Source organism: Festucalex cinctus, chromosome 14 (genome assembly GCF_051991245.1).
Source record: "Festucalex cinctus isolate MCC-2025b chromosome 14, RoL_Fcin_1.0, whole genome shotgun sequence".
NCBI lineage: Eukaryota > Metazoa > Chordata > Actinopteri > Syngnathiformes > Syngnathidae > Festucalex > Festucalex cinctus.
In genome coordinates, this window is record NC_135424.1 from 26570899 (window position 1) to 26591814 (window position 20916).

At 39.8% G+C, this 20916-nt stretch overlaps 1 protein-coding gene across 1 annotated transcript in view; it reads left to right on the forward strand.

Moving 5' to 3' along the window:
* fbxo28 (F-box protein 28) overlaps positions 1-20388 on the forward strand; it is a 49967-nt gene extending 29579 nt beyond the window's left edge. Inside the window, exons 2-5 of the mRNA XM_077495393.1 lie at positions 11322-11431; positions 13687-13825; positions 16187-16382; positions 19559-20388. Coding sequence (XP_077351519.1) covers positions 11322-11431; positions 13687-13825; positions 16187-16382; positions 19559-20058 — 945 coding nt within the window. The 3' untranslated portion in view covers positions 20059-20388. The remainder of the gene's footprint in view (positions 1-11321; positions 11432-13686; positions 13826-16186; positions 16383-19558) is intronic.
* Positions 20389-20916: the final 528 nt, after the last annotated feature.

Sequence of the window (20916 nt, forward strand, 5' to 3'; positions counted from 1 at the left end):
TAGACATATGTAACAGTCCAGGATGTACAAAAAAGTCTCTTGGTGCCATGTGCTTAACCTAACAGGAAGTCCCGTAGGGGCCGGGCATCACATTTTGAGCTAAAAAAAAAACTCCTCTTTAACGAAGTATTACCGGTTGTACGTTTCACCTAGCGCTATGATAATTTGCAGGCATACATAAGAGCCCACGATGTACAAAAAAGTCTCTTGGAACAATGTGCTAAACCAAACAGGAAGTCTGCCATTTTGATTTATGATGGGATTTGTTGCCATTTTTTGTGGCCTTTTTCAGGGGTCATATTTTAACGAACCCCTCCTACAAAATTTATCCGACTGTCTTCAAACTTGGTGTGTTTCATCTTAAGATGTTTAAGATGCAAAGTAATCGAAAGTTTTTTATTTTGTAACACGCTGTTGCCATAGCAATGCATTGTTTGTCAAGTGCTGCTTTTTTTTTTTTATACACATGAAAACTCATGAAACTTTGCAAACACATCAGACTTGTCATGAACATGAATTTTCAGAGATTTATTGTGCAATTTGCAATAAATAGCGCCCTCTAGACATTTTTATGAAGCATTTCCGATTGTATGATTATGCTAGATTTTTAAAAATTAGGACAGAACCCTATCAGCCTAAGACCTACAAAAAAGTATTATGTAGCCATTTGCCAAACCAAAGAGGAAGTCCGCTATTTTGATTTTTTTGGGGAATTATACATCATTTTTGGCCTTTTTCATTAAACTTTGCACAGACAAGGCATGGAAAAAACTAACATTTTAAATGGTCCTTGTTCCATGTAACAGTACCCCAACGTGCCAGTACCCTGACGTGCAAGTAACCCAACGTTGTGCTCAATAGCGCCCTCTATGCATTTTTATGGAGCATTACCAATTGTATGATTCAAGCGATACACAACTAAAGATGACTTGACCTTGATTTGTAACTGGGAGGCATACCTATTAGCTTAAGACATACAAAAAGTATTCTGTAGCCGTATGCTAAACCTAAAAGGAAGTCCGCCATTTTGAATTTATTTTGGGAATTGCGCACCATATTTTGCGTTTTGATTAAACTTTGCACACACAAGGCTTGTCAAAAACATTTTAGATGGTCCTTGTCCTATTTGACAGTACCCCAACGTGCCAGTACCCCGACGTGCAAGTACCCCAACGTGGCCCGGGTTGCGAGGGCCCTTTATAGCTGCTCGCAGCTCTAGTTATTATTATTCTTCTTTATTCTCCGCAAACAATCGCGATTTTGGGTACCTAAATATTCACGAAAACTCACCGAACTTTGCACACTCCTCAGGTCCGGCGAAAAATTTGATATTATGAAGTCGTTATAACAACGCGACTCTATAGCGCCCCCTAGCATAGAAAAATAAAAACCAAGCCCGGCACGTTTGAGCTAGAGCAACGAAAATTGGCAGGCACGTGTAGCACCCCGAGACGCACAAAAACGTCTATTGGGACCATGTAGCTAAAATGTACAGGAAGTGAGCTATGAATTTTTTAATGTCCAACTTTGGCCAATTTTGGCACATTCACTGTGGTCATGCTTTTTCCCCCTATGCAAACATTTTTCATCCCATTGACTTCAAACTTGGCATTTATCATCTCAAGACCTAAGAGAACAGTTGGGCAAAAAGTCTTGCCTTTTCGAAATACTATATGACGGGGGCGGGGCATCAAATATTGCCTTTAAAATTTCATTTTTCCAGAAAGAGCAAATGCTGAATAACTCCCATGTACAAGCTCCAAAAAATCTCAGACTTCTCAGGCAACGTAATAGTCACGGCCTGAAAACATCTATATGACAAAATTCAGTCATACATATAGCGCCACCTAGTGGTTACAATAAATGTCATACTTTACGTTTTTAGCTACTGTGCTGAGCTCGTTGAAGGGATCCAGTTGAAAATTGGTCAGAAAAGCCTTAAGATGTTGATCATGCGCCACACCGAATATTGTAACTTTTCGCCAAAGGGCGTGGCCGCTACGGTGACGCAAAGTCTGAAGATTTTTCGTGACAATAAAAGCTGCATTAACTTGACCGAGATGATCCTATCTTCTCAAAATTTCACACATTTGATGAGAGTCCAGCTCTAAAGACATCTACTAACTTACATTTCATCTAACTGATAGCGCCACCTAGTGGCAATTTTTTTTCTTACGAATTTTCTTCTACGTTTTTCTCCAAACACGTTAACTGGACCTACCTCATATTTGCTCAGAGGAGGGTTTCGGCCTTCATGATGTCACAACACGAAGTTTGTGAGTTTTCGCGAATTGCTGTAGGCGTGGCTAAGCGCTGTTCGCCAAGAAAACAACACCAGTTTTGAGGGTCTAAACATGCACAGAAACTTCTGAAACTTGGCACACACATCTGGCCTGGTAAAATGAGCAATATTTTATTGTTGATTGTGCTATTTTTACAAAAATGACTCAATAGCGCCCCCTCGAAATTTTTAACGAAGCAGCCCCGGTTGTACGTTTAAGCAAGAACGCCGAATATTTTTAGGTGTATGAGGGAGCCCAAGACCTACAAAAAAGTCTCTTGTACCCATATGCTAAAATGAACAGGAAGTGAGCTACGAATTTTTGAATGTCCCATTTTTGACGATTTTTGCACATTCACAGGGGGCAGACTTTTGCCCACTTCTCCTACACGTTTCATCCGACTGAGTTAAGACTTGGCCTGGACCATGTCAAGACCTGAGCCAACGACAGGGGGAAAAATTTTGACTTTTCGAAATACTATATGATGAGGGCGGGGCATCAAAATTTGTGTTTCACAATGAAAAAGGATATGCTTGATAACTCCCCGGTACATGCTCCAAAAAATCCCAAACTTGACATGTATGTTTATCGTCAAGGCCTGAAGTTATCTCTATGACAACATTCAGTTATATATGCAGCGCCACCTAGCCCTTGAGGCATGAAAAAAAAATACCCCACATACGGTATTTTGTACAAAAAATGTAAACTCATTCTAAGTGTGATAACGAAGTCATTTATGAATATTCTTTTAGTTTCCACCACTCAAAATGTTCACTGGCATCAGACTTATCCAAACATATATATTTTTTTATTTATTTTTGATAGCCTCTATGGACATTAAAAGCAATATCGTGAATGAAGGATATGCTTAATAACTCCACGGTACATGCTCCAAAAAAAATCCCACACTTGACATGTATGCTTATAATCAAGGCCTGAAGGTATCTCTATGACAACATTCAGTTATAAATACAGCGCCACCTAGCCCTTGAGGCTTATATAAAAAAAAATAAAAAATACCCCACATACGGTATTTTGTACAAAAAATGTACACTCATTCTAAGTGTGATAACTAAGTCATTTATGAATATTCTTTTAGTTTCCACCACTCAAATTGTTCACTGGCTTCACACCGATCCAAACGTATGTACGTTTCCATTTTGTTTTATTCATTTTTGATTGCCCCTTTGGACATTAAAAGTAACATTGTGCAATGAGTACAACGAGCGATGATGTGTATATACACTTTTACAAAAAAATACCAATCAGGGCAACTCATTGCCTAAAAATAAAGGACGCTGATTTTTGCAGGTCTTAACAATCACCAAAACCCGTTGAGCTTGATACACACACTGGCAAAAAAATATTCTACATGTAAACGTTTATTATGCCATTTTCAAAGAAATTTTGCTTCCAATATGCCAGTACCCCAATGTGCCAGTACCCCAACGTGCAAGGACCCCAACGTGGCCCGGGCTGCGAGGGCCCTTTATAGCTGCTCGCAGCTCTAGTTTATGAATATTCTTTTAGTTTCCACCACTCAAAATGTTCACTGGCATCAGATCTATCCAAACATCCATACTTTTTTATTTAGTTTGATTTAATTTTGATAGCCTCGATGGACAATAAAAGCAATATTGTGCAATTAGTACGAGCGATGATGGGTGCATATATTTTTACAAAAAATACCAATTAGGGCAACCTATTGCCTAAAAATAAAAAAGGGTGCTGATTTTTGCAGATATTAACGTTCACCAAAACCCATTGAGCTTGACACATTCATCACACCTGGCAAAGAAAATCCACATGTAAAGGTTTATCATGCCATTTTCTAAGAAATTCTGCTTCCAATGTGACAGTACCCCAACGTGCAAGTTCCCCAATGTGGCTCGGGCTGCAAGGGCCCTTTATAGCTGCTCGCAGCTCTAGTTAGTTTTAGTTATTTAATAAATGCTTAGTTTTAGTTTAGTTAGTTTCAGTATTATTATTATTATTATTATTATCATTATTATTATTTTTAATGTGTGTATTACTCGTGTGCAACATTTAAAAAAAAAACACCATGGGTGCGACGTCATTATTCCAGTTTATATCAAAATAAATCTATTAAGTCACATTTAAAATCATCCCCAAAGGCATTCAATTAATTACCAAAGACTAAAACGAAGGACATGTTTGCTATAGTTATAGTTAGTTTTAGTTAGTTTTGTAAACCTAAAATGTAGTTGGTTAGTTTTATTTTTATTTTTTAAAGCATCTTCGTTTTTATTTTATTTCGTTAACGAAATTGTTTTTAAATTTTATTTTTTTCATTAGTTTTAGTTAACTAAAATAACCTTTAATAGCACCTGTGTTTTTCGGCACCCTCCCTTCTTACTTTGACCATCTCCAAACATTTTTGTTTTTATTTTATTTGAACTGAGTCAAATGCCATTTTTAGCATATGTCGCGGGCCACTAAAAAAATGGACAGCGGGCCGCAAATGGCCCCCGGGCCGTAGTTTGGACACCCCTGTCCTAGACCGTTACACACTACAGAATATCTTATGTATTAATTCTTTAATCAAAATGTCAGAACAACAGCTTTATCTTCAGTAAAATAATAATAATAATAATATAATTATTATTATTATTATTATTAATAATAATAATAATAATAATCATCATCATCATCACCATCATCATCATCATAAATAATCGTTGAAAAAGTCTATTTATTTCTGTACTCTTGAAAGTGCACGTCACATTCAGGGATAGCGTTACCTTGCTCAGCATGCTGTGCTTTACCAGTCTGGTCTTTAATTTGTTGCCGAACAGCAACATCTACTGACATCTTATCCTCATTCAGAAGACAGGGTGATTTAAAAAAGAATGTGCCCAGATTAACACATGATAATTAAAAATATGAAAAACTCTAGCCTGGACACGTGTTGTACATACCTTCAAGGTTTTATTTCATGTTTTACAAGTGCTCAATGTGGCCACTACTGGCAAGCAGACAACATCGAGCCTATAAAGGAGGACTAGGGGAATGGGAAGAATTGTTGTTGATGTTGTCCGTGCTGACTGTGGTATGCACAAATTTAGCAATTTTAAAACATCAAATAAAAACATGAAGGTATGTAAAACAATTGTGTCCAAACTAGAGCTTTCTATTTTTCGTTTTTGAAATACAGCGTGATGATTTTTGGCGAATGCTTTTTGATCACCCTGTATGATGGCCTCCAACTTCTTCATCCCACTTGGCTGCAGTGTCAGATTCCTGCTGTATACTAACGAACTTCCTTTGCTACACACAGACCGTGCACTGTCCTTTGGTTTGCCCCAGATGTAAAAGATGAAGCCCAATCGCCATCACTTTCCATCATCTCAGAAATTGGCTGACTTGCAATCACAGTAGATGATGTTAAAGCTTATATCCAGTATGTCATCCTTATTATGAGTGAGCAGTGTTGGACAGCAACTAAATTCATGCATACACAATGCATATTTAGACTGGGGGTGGGCGGTATGGTACAAGTGTCATATCACGATTCTTTAAAAATAAATTCACTATCTCGATTTTATAACGACTCGTTTTTTTTGTTTTTTGTTTTTTTTTACATATTTTGACTAATCTTCACATTTCTGAACATTTTCGTAAATCTTCAAGCATATTTACAATATATATAAAATCCTAAAAGAAAAAATAACAGACATATTAAGCCAACTAGGCTTTCAATTGAAATAGTGCAATTATAGCAGCTGTGGTCGATATTCACACAGACTACATGAGGCAGTAAAGAGTGCCAATGGTGTATGAACAGCGCGAGTGCAACACCACAATAGAAGGTGAACATGTTTTTTTCTCAATAAACTATCAACAAAAACAGTTTGGAATGAGTTAGCAGAGTAAATAAAACAGAATTGGAAAGTAGAAAACACGGTTTACGGCAGCGTTTGCTCGTCCGCGTCTCCGCGTAGTTTACAAATTCTCGTAGGTGCGCGTGTGGGCAATGTGGACGTGTCGCGGCGAGAGTTTCTTACCCATCGGCTGTCGGGTAAGGTTCTGAGGTGGCTGGGCCACGCTGGCACCCCCCCGCCGGCCGCGGCCCCAGGCCGGGAGGGAGCGTAAATCCGGCCGGCCAGCCCGGCCGCCTCCCCGCATGCGCCTTCGGCCTCGTGTTTGTGTGAGTGATTAAGTGGAGGGAGGGGGAAAAAAAAGAAAAAGAAAAAAAGACCACACGGATGCATCACACATAAACCAAGCTTGAGCATAAAGTTGAACTGTAGAGAATGTGCCACAGACGATCTTGACGATCTGTCAGCTTTATGAGATCGTCAACACTTTAAAGTTCATAAAAGTGGTTTATATGCATGTACAAAAGCACAATGTTGTGCTTTTTTTTTTTTTAGTAGGAGCTTTTTTTTTTTTTTTTTTTTTACTATAGTGACCTTTTTTAAATATCGTGCAATCAGATGACAAACAGCCAAATTGTGTTTATCCCAATATTTAACCTGAAGATGGCGCCCCATAGTCAAATTAAAAATGTCAACAAACATGCACTAAAATGTCAAAATAAGCACCAGGGCATGTAGACGGCATTAACAGTTTATATATAAAGTTTATATATTTATATTTTTATATATAAAGTTGAACTCTTTGAGCGCCAAAAACGTTTAATAACGTTTAGTAAAATCACGATGTATGCCGCCATAAGCAGCACTGACTTACCCCTGACAGCGTTCTGTGACACGAGTTCTGGTCCGGTGTTGGACGAGAGGAAAATAGTCCAGCAAGTTGGCTGGGGTCACGGAAATAAAAGTGTTTTCTTCTAAAAACAATTTGTGTTCAAAAGAGTGATACATTTGCATCACAATACTCTTTTTCTGAAGAAAGTCAGACGCCATTACAGCCAGCCACTACTTTTCTCTTCGGTCGTATCACTGTGCGTCGCCCTGTAGAGTGTAGACGGCTAATTGACGCACTGCAGCCAGGTAGCTGATCCTTCCGCTAGAAGTTGTTTGTCTTTTTGAAGGCGGAAGGATCAGCTCGCTGGCTGCAGTGCGTCAATTAGCCGTCTACAGGGCGACGCGCAGTGATACGAACGAACAGAAAAGTAGTGGCTGGCGGTAATGGCGTCTGACCTTTTTCCTCTCGTCCAACACTGGACCAGAACTCGTGTCACAGTACGCTGTCAGGGGTAAGTCAGTGCTGATCGCACACAATGGAGGTGAGGATGACATTGAGATTCATGTAAAAAAAATCCGAACGATCCCTTTAAGTGACGTCAACTACTTTCAGTGGTCAGTGCAACATCCAAGTGCAGCGCAACCGGGTCAATGAGTTGTGAAATAAAAAACACCCACTAACTAGAGCTGCGAGCAGCTATAAAGGGCCCTTGCAGCCCGGGCCATGTTGGGGTCCTTGCACGTTGGGGTCCTTGCACGTTGGGGTACTTGCACGTTGGGGTACTGGCACGTTGGGGTACTGGCATATTGGAAGCAAAATTTTCTTTGAAAATGGCATGATAAACCTTTACATGTAGAATATTTTTTTGCCAGTGTGTGTGTCAAGCTCAACGGGTTTTGGTGATTGTTAAGACCAGCAAAAATCAGCGTCCTTTTTTATTTTTAGGGAATGAGTTGACCTGATTGGTATTTTTTGTAAAAGTATATATACACCTCATCGCTCGTTGTACTCATTGCACAATGTTGTTTTTATTGTCCAAAGGGGCAATCAAAAATGAATAAAACAAAATTCTTTGAACATGGCATGATAAACCTTTACATGTGAATTTTTTTTTGCCAGGTGTGATGTGTGTGTCAAGCTCAATGGGTTTTGGTTATTGTGAAGATCTGCAAAAAAAGTGTCCTTTTTTATTTTTAGGGACTGAGTTGACCTGACTGTTTTTTTTTTTTTTTTTTTGCAAAGGTATATATACCCATCATCGCTCGTACTCATTGCACAATCATTGCTTTTATTGTCCAAAGGGGCAATCAAAAATGAATAAAACAAAATGGAAACGTACATACGTTTGGATCGGTGTGAAGCCGGTGAACAATTTGAGTGGTGGAAACTAAAAGAATCTTCATAAATGACTTAGTTATCACACTTAGAATGAGTTTACATTTTTTGTACAAAATACCGTATGTGGGGTATTTTTATTTTTTTTATATAAGCCTCAAGGGCTAGGTGGCGCTGTATTTATAACTGAATGTTGTCATAGAGATACCTTCAGGCCTTGATTATAAGCATACATGTCAAGTGTCGGATTTTTTATGGAGCATGTACCGTGGAGTTATTAAGCATATACTTCATTCACGATATTGCTTTTAATGTCCATAGAGGCTATCAAAAATAAATAAAAATATATATATGTTTGGATAAGTCTGATGCCAGTGAACATTTTGAGTGGTGGAAACTAAAAGAATATTCATAAATGACTTAGTTATCACACTTAGAATGAGTTTACATTTTTTGGACAAAATACTGTATGTGGGGTGTTTTTTTTATGCCTCAAGGGCTAGGTGGCGCTGCATATATAACTGAATGTTGTCATAGAGATAACTTCAGGCCTTGACGATAAACATACATGTCAAGTTTGGGATTTTTTGGAGCATGTACCGGGGAGTTATCAAGCATATCCTTTTTCAATGTGAAACGTGCTTACAATTTTTGTAAAAATACCGTAAGTGGGGTATTTTATTTTCATGGCTCAAGGGATAGGTGGCGCTGCATATATAACTGAATGTTGTCATATAGATAGCTTAAGGCCTTGACTATAAACATACATGTCAAATTTGGGATTTTTTGGACCATGTACCGTGGAGTTATTAAGCATATCCTTTTTCAGTGCAAAACACAAATTTTGATGCCCCGCCCTCATCATGTAGTATTTCGAAAAGTCAAGATTTTTCCCCCTGTCGTTGGCTCAGGTCTTGACATGGTCCAGGTCAAGTCTTAACTCAGTCGGATGAAACGTGGAGAAGAAGTGGGCAAAAGTCTGCCCCCTGTAAATGTGCAAAAATCGTCAAAAATGGGAAATTCAAAAATTCGTACCTAACTTCCTGTTCATTTTAGCATATGGGTCCAAGAGACTTTTTTTTTGTAGGTCTTGGGCTCCCTCATACACCTAAAAATATTCGTCGTTCTTGCTTAAACGTACAACCGGGGCTGCTTAGTAAAAAATTTCTAGGGGGCGCTATTGAGTCTTTTTTTCAAAAATGGCACAATCAACAATAAAATATTGCTCATTTTACCAGGCCAGATGTGTGTGCCAAGTTTCATGAGTTTCTGTGCATGTTTAGACCCTCAAAACTGGCGTTGTTTTCTTGGCGAACAGTGCTTAGCCAGGCCCACAGCAATTCGCGAAAACTTCATGTTGTGACACTGTGAAGGCCGAAACCCTCATCTGAGCAAATATGAGGTAGGTCCAGTTAACGTGTTTGGAGAAAAACGTAGAAGAAAATTCGTAAGAAGAAAATATGCCACTAGGTGGCGCTATCAGTGAGATGAAATATAAGTTCGTAGATGTCTTTAGGGCTGGACTCTCATCAAATGTGTGAAATTTTGAGAAGATACGATCATCTCGGTCAAGTTAATGCAGCTTTTATTGTCACGAAAAATCTTCAAACTTTGCGGCACCGTAGCGGCCACGCCCTTTGGCCAAAAGTTACAATATTTGGTGTGGGGCATGATCAACATCTTAAGGATTTTCTGACCAATTTTCAACTGGATCCCTTCCACGAGCTCAGCACAGTAGCTAAAAACGTAAAGTATGACATTTATTGTTACCACTAGGTGGCGCTATATGTATAACTGAATTTTATCATATAGATGTTTTCAGGCCGTGACTATTACGTTGCCTGAGAAGTTTGAGATTTTATGGAGCTTGAACATGGGAGTTATTAAGCATTTGCTCTTTCTGGACAAATGAAATTTTAAAGGCAATATTTGATGCCCCGCCCCCGTCATATAGTATTTCGAAAAGGCAAGATATTTTGCCCAGTTGTTCTCTCAGGTCTTGAGATGATAAATGCCAAGATTGAAGTCAATTGGATGAAAAATGTTTGCAAAGGGGGAAAAAGCATGACCACAGTGAATGTGCCAAAATAGGCCAAAATTGGACATAAAAAAATTCATAGCTCATTTCCTGTACATTTTAGCTACATGGTCCCAATAGACTTTTTTTTTTTTTTGTGTGCGTCTCGGGGTGCTACACGTGCCTGCCAATTTTTGTTGCTCTAGCTCAAACGTGCCGGGCTTGGTTTTTATTTTTCTACGCCAGAGGGCGCTATAGAGTCGCGTTGTTATGATGACTTCATAATATAAAATTTTTCGCCGGGCCTGAGGAGTGTGCAAAGTTTGGTGAGTTTTCGTGAATGTTTAGGTACCCAAAATCGCAATCGTTTGCGGAGAATAAAGAAGAAGAAGAAGAAGAATTTTTACAAAAACAACAGGGACCTCGCAGCGGTCGCTGCTCGGGCCCTAACTATGGCCAGCAGATGGCAGCGGTAGCTGCTCGGGCCCTAACTAGAGCTGCGAATTACATTGAAACATGACGCAATCTGATGAAATAGAACGTTTTCAAGGCTGACGTGAATGATTAAAGCCTTTGTAACATTAAACCTAATTTGACCGAGCGTCACTAAACAAAAAAATATTAGTCTCAAAGTCACTGTTGTGGAGAAAATTTATCTTTTCTTTTCAATTTTCGCTCAATGTCACTCAAATGGTTTATATTTTCAAATGGTGATTACTAAAGAACGGACTAAGGTAGGAACATACTTTTTCTAATGAAAGAATGGAATGCGATCTTTCATGTGGTACCCATGTTGTTTATGTAGCAAAAGAACACAATATTTTGTTTGCTTTGAAAAATGAGTTAAAATGCTTGAAATCCGCTGGCATTGGGGGTTGTTTTGTAATAACGTGTGGCAGTAAAATAGTTAATATCAACAGTACAAGTTAATTTGTGATTTAGTACCCCTTCAAGCGCACGGGAGAATATGCTCCCTATACGACTAACATTGCTTTTCGTTGTTTATACTCTTCCAGGTTTGTAAGCGAATGGATATGATCTGCCAACATGTTCTTAATCAGGGCTTCCTTAAGGTGGAGCGTTATCACAACATGTGTCAGAGGCAAGTCAAAGCTCAACTTCCCAGGTGAGTGTCACTTGTCAGAAGAATTGCGTAAATTGATACTTAGCCAGTAGCAGCATACAGAGGTCCGGTGATGCATGGGGGGAAACTCCTTTATTTTTTCCACCATCCCCTAAAGACTTACACTGTTTCCCACAAATCTGAAATCTACTTGGGTGGGTGGACATTAGGGATGTAACGATATCCAAACATGACGATACGATATTATCACGATATGAAGGTCACGATACGATAATTATAATAATATTGTGGGGAGGTTGGTGATACAAAAATAGGTCACAATATTGTAAAAAAAAATTCTCATACTAAAAAAAAATAAAAAATAAAAAAAATAATTGTGCTTTTGTACATTACAGCAATGGGGGGAAAAAATCACAACAATAATAATAACAACAAACAAATAACATACAAATAACAAAAATCAACAATATTAGATATAAAATATATATTTAATTATAATATGTATATTGAGCACTCACCCCGGGTTTACACCGGTTGCGTGTGCGGTGCGTCTTGACTGCGTGCTCCGGACGCGTCAATTTTTTGGCCAGTCCACACTGGCTCCGCACAGCTGCGGTCCGGCAGCTCCGTCGCCGACCACTTCCCGCCGTGTCAGGCGTGACCGCGCGCGATCATGTGGCATTCAAAACAACGACAAACACACAGAAAGTCTGTGCTCAACAGAGAAGCAGAAAGAGAGGTGGACTTTTATTATTTTGTGGCTTTCTACCTCCAATATAAACCTCTCCTTGTCCATGTTCGCTGGTTTCTAAACCGTGAATGAGCACCTCGCACGTTAACTCCAGGCCTATCTACGCCCACATCATGTTTTGCTAGCATGCTTGCGAAATAGGAGCTGGCGAGTGTTTTATCTTGAAAGGTAACCGGAAATTTATTTTGAAACTGCGTTGGTCTTCCTGTCCCGCTCGATGTGTTTTGTGCTAGCTTGCCATTTGCCGGAGGCCTACCGCTGCGACGTCCGGCAAAAATAGAAAATAGGTCTATCCTTGCGGAAGGGCTGCGGCACGCCGCAGCTGAGACGCAGTCGACACACAACGCACACGCAAGCGGTGTAAACTGCACCATTCGAATGAATGTAATCTAATTGCTTGCGTCGCCGGAACGCACCGCAACCGCATCCGGTGTAAACCCGGGGTTAGCCTACTTGCTAATGCAGGCAGACATTGAGTTCCTCCACATATTGACTCTTACGTTCCCCTTCCTCTGACCAGTAACTCATTCACTCCCAGCTATTCTCACTGAAGCAACTGGATTTGGACTGATTTTGCAAGGCCCACAGAATATTGTGTTCCATTGCTATAAAATCATGGAACCTACCAAAAGAAACTTTCTTTCATCAGTTAAAAAACAAAAGTATATTTGAATCAGTTTCTGTTTTTCAGCAATTAGCATTAGAATATAGCTAAGTTTCATCAGTATTCACAAACCTGTTGAAAACGCTGACAAAAACAGATCTCTTATACTCTGCTGCTACCTGCTGGCCTTTTTTTGTCATAACTACCATTGCTGTAAGCAACCTCTTCAGGTCACACACTGCATCAAAGCCTTCTGTGTGCTCTAGCATTAAAAACAAAACAAAACTAATATTTTTTTGGTAGGGAGGGAGAAAGTATTAAAAAAAACGGATTTATACGTTTTTGGGTTTGAATGAGTTATTGTGGATTTGAATGAGTTATTTGGATAATAAACAACAAAATACAAACAAAATAAACTGCACAAAAAAACTAGCCGCCAGAGGGTGCTAACACTGCGCAAATGGAAATCAACCTGCCTTTTTGAACAGATGTGCTGCTTTTAATATCATGACATGATGACGACGATATATTGTGACAATGTCAATATCAATATCGCCATTATTGTTACATCCCGAGTGGACATTGCTCATTTTACACTACTGTATCGGCAGAGCCGCCAATACTGCATTAAAACGGTGGTATCGGTGAGTACTCACAAGTAACATGCCGATACCATTAATTCCAACGCTAATATAGGATTTTGGATGCAGCATCGTGTGTCTTGCTTGTGCATGACATTCACTGATATGAGACATGATCACTGCATGCTGATTTAAGAAATCCTATTGGCCCTTGAATGCTCTGAACCAATGGCAGGACAGCTTTTTCATGTTGAGGGGGAAAAAAAAGCGTAGGTATCGGTATCTGGGGCCAAACACGGTATTGGAACAACACTACACACAACTATTTGACCCCCCCCCCCCCCCCCCCCCCCCCCACCAGACGAGAGTCTGAAAGGAGAAACCACTCACTGGCTCGTCATGCTGACATACTCGCTGCTGTGGAGACGCGCCTTTCTCTTCTTAACATGACATTCATGAAATATGTTGACTCCAACCTCTGCTGCTTCATCCCTGGAAAGGTGAGTGATGCAAACTTTACTCCTAAAAAAAAAAAGTCATATTTGTAAGAACTAGGGATGTTCAATACTACTTTTTTAACCAAGTAACCAAGTACTTTTGATACATAAAATTTCTGTTAAACCTATGACAGATCATTTTAAAGGAAGACTTTTTTTCTTTTTCTTTTTTCTCCCCAAGCAAAAGGCAGAATTCACCCTGCAATACAGAATTTAATGGTCTCCCCCATGTCATAAGAATAGTGGACAGTGTGATACCTGATCCAGGGTTGGCGCTGCGTCATGAAACTTTTTAGCCAGTGTGGCTAAGCAGTATAAAAATCTCCTAGCCACATTTGAGTGTAGCTAGCCACATCACCACATGTTCATGTAGCGGCAGGAGCCGCGTGTTTTGCCGCTATCTCACTACGTGCACCACTCAATGTACACGGCACAGCCATTGTAGCCCAACTAACAAACACACAACATTACTGGGAAGATGGATTTTTCGGGGGGGTTCTAAGGGATAGCTTGATGGCTAAGAGGTGGGTTCGCATGCTGATACAGCACGGACATAAAAAAAAATAACATGGGCTGATCATGCTGTACTACTACAACTACTACTACAACAAGTACTACTATAAGTATGACAAGCACTACTACTAATCCTACTACTACTACTACTACTACTACTACTACTACTTCAAGTAAAACTATTACTACAAGTACTGCAAGTCCTTGCGTCCTTGTTTTCCTGTCTTTTTTTTTTTTTTTTTTAGATATGGTCTGACTGATTACTGTTGCTGTTTGTAACATTCAAAACTGATGCTCGAGGAACTTGAGAACAGCAGCCAACCAGGAACAAGCATGAAACCAGTCCACTAATCAGGAGCAGCGATATTTGCATAATTTTATGCCACTGATCACTTGCCTGGTCACTTGCCTCCGCGCGGCTTGGCTGGAGGGAGAACGTTGAGTCTCTGCCTAGAAAGGTTCCGGACAGGCCAAATCAAATCTGTCGGCCTATACCTTTTAATTTTTCCACTGTTATCCCCTCCTTCAACTACCGTAATTGCTGGACTATAAGGCGCACCTGATTATAAGCCGCACCTACTGCAGCACCTGACTATAAGCCGCATGTGCCCACATTTAAAATGAGATATTTACAAAGAAAAGACGGTACGATGTAAGTGAGGACCAGTGACCACTTACATTATTGTAAACAGAAGCACTCGCTTACCCACTTTCAACTCGCAGAATGCAGGCAAGTCAGTCTTCCCCATGTCATGTACAATCACGGTTTCACGGCAAAATTAAATCGCCATGTAGCAACAAACTAGAAAGCACTAGCAAAACCAATACAACAACTAGACCACTGACTAGCAGAATAATTATCACAGAACTTGCATTTTAAACACACTTTCAATCGATAGTGCCACAAAGCATGCTGGGAGCACCTCCAAGCTCCCACCGATGCTACACATGGTAGCACGCCATTAGCAGTATGCTAAAACATACGCGAGCACATGCTAGCGCTCGTTTTTAAAAAAGGCAGAGAGCAATAAGAAGGTACTCACGTTGCTTTTGATCAATCACAAATCCTTCAAAGTCCTCGTCTTCTGTATCTGAAACGAACTGGGCAAGTTCTCCATCAAACACACCAGGCTGAGGCTCCATCTCATTGTCAGTCAGTCTCGATGACGTGCGCTCCTAGGAAATCTTGCCGGCTCTTGCGTTTGCCCAAACATTCACGATCCATTGATAAATTGTGGCGTAACTCTCACGGCACTGCCTCCCAGTCATCCAGACCAATTTGAACGCCTTGTTGACGCCATTCATTCACAGTACAAAATAGATCCCCAAAGCTATCAATGTGAAAATAAATCAATTTGTCGATGGGAAATCCTCCCACACAGAAAGAGAGAGAAAAAGATCAAATATTCTCCTGCTCCCAGTGTTAATTTAATTAATGACTATAAATGCTTGTTACGGTTCAGGATGAAAACTTCATATATTAGCCGCATCATTGTATGAGCTGCAGGGTTGAAAGCGTGAGAAAAAAGTCGCGGCTTATAGTCCGGAAATTACGGTACTTCTACATTTGTCGATGGATTCAAATGACTCCAACTTCAACATATTCAGCTCATTCAAGGTCATTTAATATTATTCCATGTCATTCATGGCATTCCACGCCACTGGATGTTACGCCACAATATTTCATTCAGCTCATCAGCCTTCACATGCAATTTCTCCAGAAATTGCATTCTCTATTTTAAGTCTAATATTTACAATATCTAATTGCTATTAATGCTTATTACTAGGTTCATGTTCATAAGTTTATCATGCAGTGTTGTCTTTTTTTTTTCTCTCTCTCTCTCTTGTCAGGTCATAGATGAGATCTACCGTGTGCTTCGATATGTGAACTCAACTCGAGCTCCACAGCGAGCTCATGAGGTGTTGCAAGAATTGAGGGACATCTCCTCCATGGCAATGGAGTATTTTGATGAGAAGATTGTTACCATTCTGAAGAAGAAGCTGCCTGGAGCCGACTTACCTGGGCGCCTCATTGGTTCTTCTCCAGGTAATCTCTCCCTTTTCATAAATTCATGTTTGTATACGGTGTTCCCTCACTTTTCGCCGGTGTTACATTCCACGCCCACCCACGATAGGTGAATTTCCATGTACTAGAGGACGTAAAAAAAAAAAATTAAAAAAAAGTTTGTTTTTGAGGGCAGGTTAGGTTACAAGAAAAAATAAAAACAGCCCCAGCAATCACCCATAAGTGGATGGAGTACCAAACAACCACAAATCTGCAAGACAAGACCGTCCCTCCAAAATTTCCAACCGAAGAAGGAGGGCGCTAAGTACCCAAGAGGCCTTTGATCACTTTAAATCAGGGGTGAGCAAATTCGGTTCCTGAGGGCCGGAGTCCTGCAGGTTTTGGAAGTTTCACTTCTTAAACACAGCTCATCAGCAATCTCTGCCTAGACCTGATAACGATCCTGTTGATTAGAATCAGCTTGTGTTGGAAGAGGGAGACCTATGGAAGAGGTAAATCTGTGCCATCAGACTTTGAATTTGAAACACTGAATTTTTTCATCTTTGAATCTTTACACCAATTTTTTTTCACGTTGAATTTGTAACTGAATATAAACCTTTTTTTTGTGTAGATTTTCTCCACAACAGTGACTTTGACACTATTAATTTTGTTTAGTGACGCACTATGAATTAGGTTTAATGTGACAAAGGCTTTGATCATTCACATCATCTTTGAAAATGTTCCATTTCATCAGATTCCGTCATGTTTCATTATAATTCCATATACCGGCAACCCTTTGAAAAGAGTTACAATACTGCCATCTGCTGGCTATAGTTAGTGGATGTTTTTGATTCCACAACCCATTGAACAGGCAGCGCTCCACTTAGACATTGCACTTCCCATTGATTTAAAAAAAGAAAAAAGAAAAAAAGTAGTTGACGTCATTTAAAACGTTTATGGCGGCATACAACGTGATTATACTAATTGATATTAAACGTTTTTGGCAGTTAAAGGGTTAAGTGACAGAAAATATTTTTGAGCACTTTGGCAGTTGTCACAATTAGTGTTGTTCCGATACCGTTTTTTGGCCCCCGATACCGATTCCGATACCCAGCTTTGCAGTATCGGCCGATACCGATACCAAAACGATACCTAAGTTTTTTTTTTCCCCTCAACATGAAAAAGCTGCCCTGCCATTGGTTTAGAGCGTTCAAGGGCCAATAGGATATCTTGGCTCGGCATGCAGTGAACATGTCACATATCAGTGAATGTCATGCACCAGCAAGACACAAGATGCTGCATCCAAAATCCTATATTAGTGTTGGAATTAATGGCATCGGCATGTTACTTGTGAGTACTCACAGATACTGATACCACTGGTTTAATGCAGTATCGGTATCGGAACAACATTAGTCACAATGCCACTGTTTAGCCTGAAGCACGTTAGATTTAGGTTCGCACTTTATCCGAGCGAGTGACAGCTCAAAGATCCGTTGTAGTACTAATTGAAAACATGCACATGCGACAAACACTGTGAAGTTGGCCACATTTGTGGTAAATTGGTGGCAGTCAAAACCCTGTTGTCTGGTCGTGTTTTTGACCTTGTATCCGGTGTAATGCTGCATAGCTGCACTGCTCTCCAGTCTCCAACTGCTTTAATTGGAAATTTGGAGAAATGGTGGCTACGATTTCACTTTAACTTCTTACTACTCCCTTTTGAACATGTAAACTGTGTTTGATTGATGATTTTATGGGGTTCTTCTTTTCTTTTTTTTAATTTTTTGTTTCTCTGCTGTTTGTGTGTATGTTTATGTTAGGGATCTAACGATATCCAAACATCACAATATGATAATTATCACGATATTGTGGGGGCGTTGGCGATATTTAAAAAAGATCACAATATTGTAAAAAGAGCTCATACTAAAAAAAAGCACAATATTGTGCTTTTGTACATAACAGCAATGCATATAAACCACCTCCAATCTCTAATAACAATATTGAGGCACTTACTTGCTAATGCAAGCACGCATTGATCGCTTCACAAGCAAATTAGGTTCCCCTTCATCTGACAATTAGCACAGATTTTAAACATAGAAGGCCAAAACATCCCTAATGAAAATTAAATTGCACTAATAAACTAGCCACTAGAGGGTGCTAGAACTGCACAAATGGAAATCAACCTGATTTTCATAACAGATGTGTTCCTTTTAAATATTGTGAATAGGGATAGATCGATTATCGGCAGGGCCGATTATTGGTGCCGATATTTGGTATTTCGCCAAATATCGGCATTGGCCATTTTTTAATCTGAAGGCCGATATAAAGCTGGTATCTCACCGAGCAGTGAATACTTGCTTACGTAGCGAATTTGAGGTTTTCATTAGGAATCGTAAGAGTTTTTATTTTTTATTTGGAACATAGACAAATTTTCACGACAAAAATCTTTTGAAACCTTTTACGAACCCTAACAAAAACCCCAAATGAGCTACATTCGCTTGCATTTGTCACTCAGGGAACTTTTCATTTAGAGATCTATTTAAATTTCCACTTTATAAAAAATAGGAACTCCCTCTACTTAAGTAAGAAAAAATAAATAAAGAAATTATGTTGAAATTTTAGAAAACTTTATTTAGAGTAGAAATCTTTATGGATCTATTTACTTGCTTTTTAATTATTATTTTTTTTAATTTAGCTTAACACATGATAATGACCGTGGAAGCTCTGTAATTCTTTTTAAGTATTTAAACAAATTTGTCAATATAGTTTAAAAGAAAATGTTTTTGGTTTGTTTTTTCTATTTTACTGCAAATGGATATCGGCTTGAAATATCGGTCATCGGCCTCCTTGACTACTAACAATCGGTATCGGTATTGGCCTTGAAAAAAACATCGGTCTATCACTAATTGTGAACATGACGACGATGATATTGTGGCAGTTTTAATATCACGATATTGCCCTTATCGTGACATCCCTAGTTTATATGTTCAATAAATCAAATCAAATCAATCAAATTTAGGCTTGTGCAACACTCACGTCAGTGTGAAAATTTCTACCTTCTATTTACTAAATCTCCGTGGTGCATAAGCTCCTGCCAATAATAAATTTAGTGAGAAAATTACTTCAGAAACAGTAGATGGATTAAAACAGATGGATAAAGAATATTTCTTGGTCGATTTCCCCGTGACCAACAGCGTGATAATGCGTTTTGTTTCTTTCAGTGGCAGGTCCATCAAGTTCTCTAGCCACCATGTCCTTGCTGGCTAAGAATGCGCCATCGCGTTCCGAGATGACCAAGGTGCAGCAGCAGGTGAAGGTCAACGGAGCGTCTGTGACAGTTTTGCGGAGGGAGCTGCAAGAAATTCGCGTCAAGCAGTTAGAACAGCAGAAGCAGCTGCAGGACCAAGAGCAGAAGCTGCTTGAACAGACGCAGGTCATTGGCGAACAGAATGCCCGACTCGCCGAACTGGAACACAAACTGCGTGAACTCGTGGACAGCAGCGCTATAGGAGGATCCTCAACCACGTCTGTCCCCTCCACGTCCAACAATGCTGCCGTGCCCTCCACTGCTTCCAGTCTTACGGCCATGGGCTTGGCAAGTGGCAGGGCAGAAGTATCCTCTTCAGCCAAACTGGCTTATGAGGGAGAGGCGTCACTAAAACGCACCAGAAAAAGCTCAGACCTTTTACGAAAGTCCAAACGTTTGTGTAGCAAGAAATGAGAATGTGTGTTATTTAAATATAAGGACAGGCTGTTTATACTTAATCTATACTCAATTTATCTCTGTGTTAATGTTTTCATGGTAGCTTGAAAATGATGTAATTTGGTCCTTAATTCATGACTCATCTCATGATTCAAAAGCTACAGAAATAATCTCATCTGCCAAATAATATTTAAAACTGGGAAAAAAAAACAAAAAAACAACCACCTCAAACTATAAAGGGCCTTTGCAGCCCGGGCCACTTTGGGGTAGTCGCACATCGGAGTACTGGCACATGGGATTTTAAATGTTACTGAAAACGGTAAAATAAAGTACGTTTTTTTTTTTTTTTGTTTGTTTGACCTGATGTTTCTTCAAAATGTCACGAGCTTTGACATGTTTAGACCTGTAAAGTTCTGGGTGGGAACTTTCACTACTTCTTGTATCTTAATGCTCACGATATTATGCTGCGTTCTCACCAAAAGCGAGGGATGGCGATTCGGCGGTGCGTGTGCATTGTAGTCAATGGAGTTCGCGCGCAATGGAACGAAAGTGCGTGGGGCGGCGCCGAGGACGCGTTTCGTGTGTTGGGACGCGGTGCGCAGCAGCGAAAATCCACACATTCGTGACGAAAATCCGCACATTCGCATATTCGGCGAAGTTCAAAAAAACTTTTTCCGCGTTTCGCCTCGCGGTAGCTAATCGGCTTCAAGTACGGGCCACGTCACACACAGCGTCCTCTCTATTGTCACCCCGAGCACAACAACACGCCAGCCATGACAGAATGATGATCAAGGAAGTGCTGGTAAGTCTGTTTACTTGCTTTTGAACTGTACCGAGTTAGCAGCAGTGCTTATTATTAATGCCAAAGCTATTATG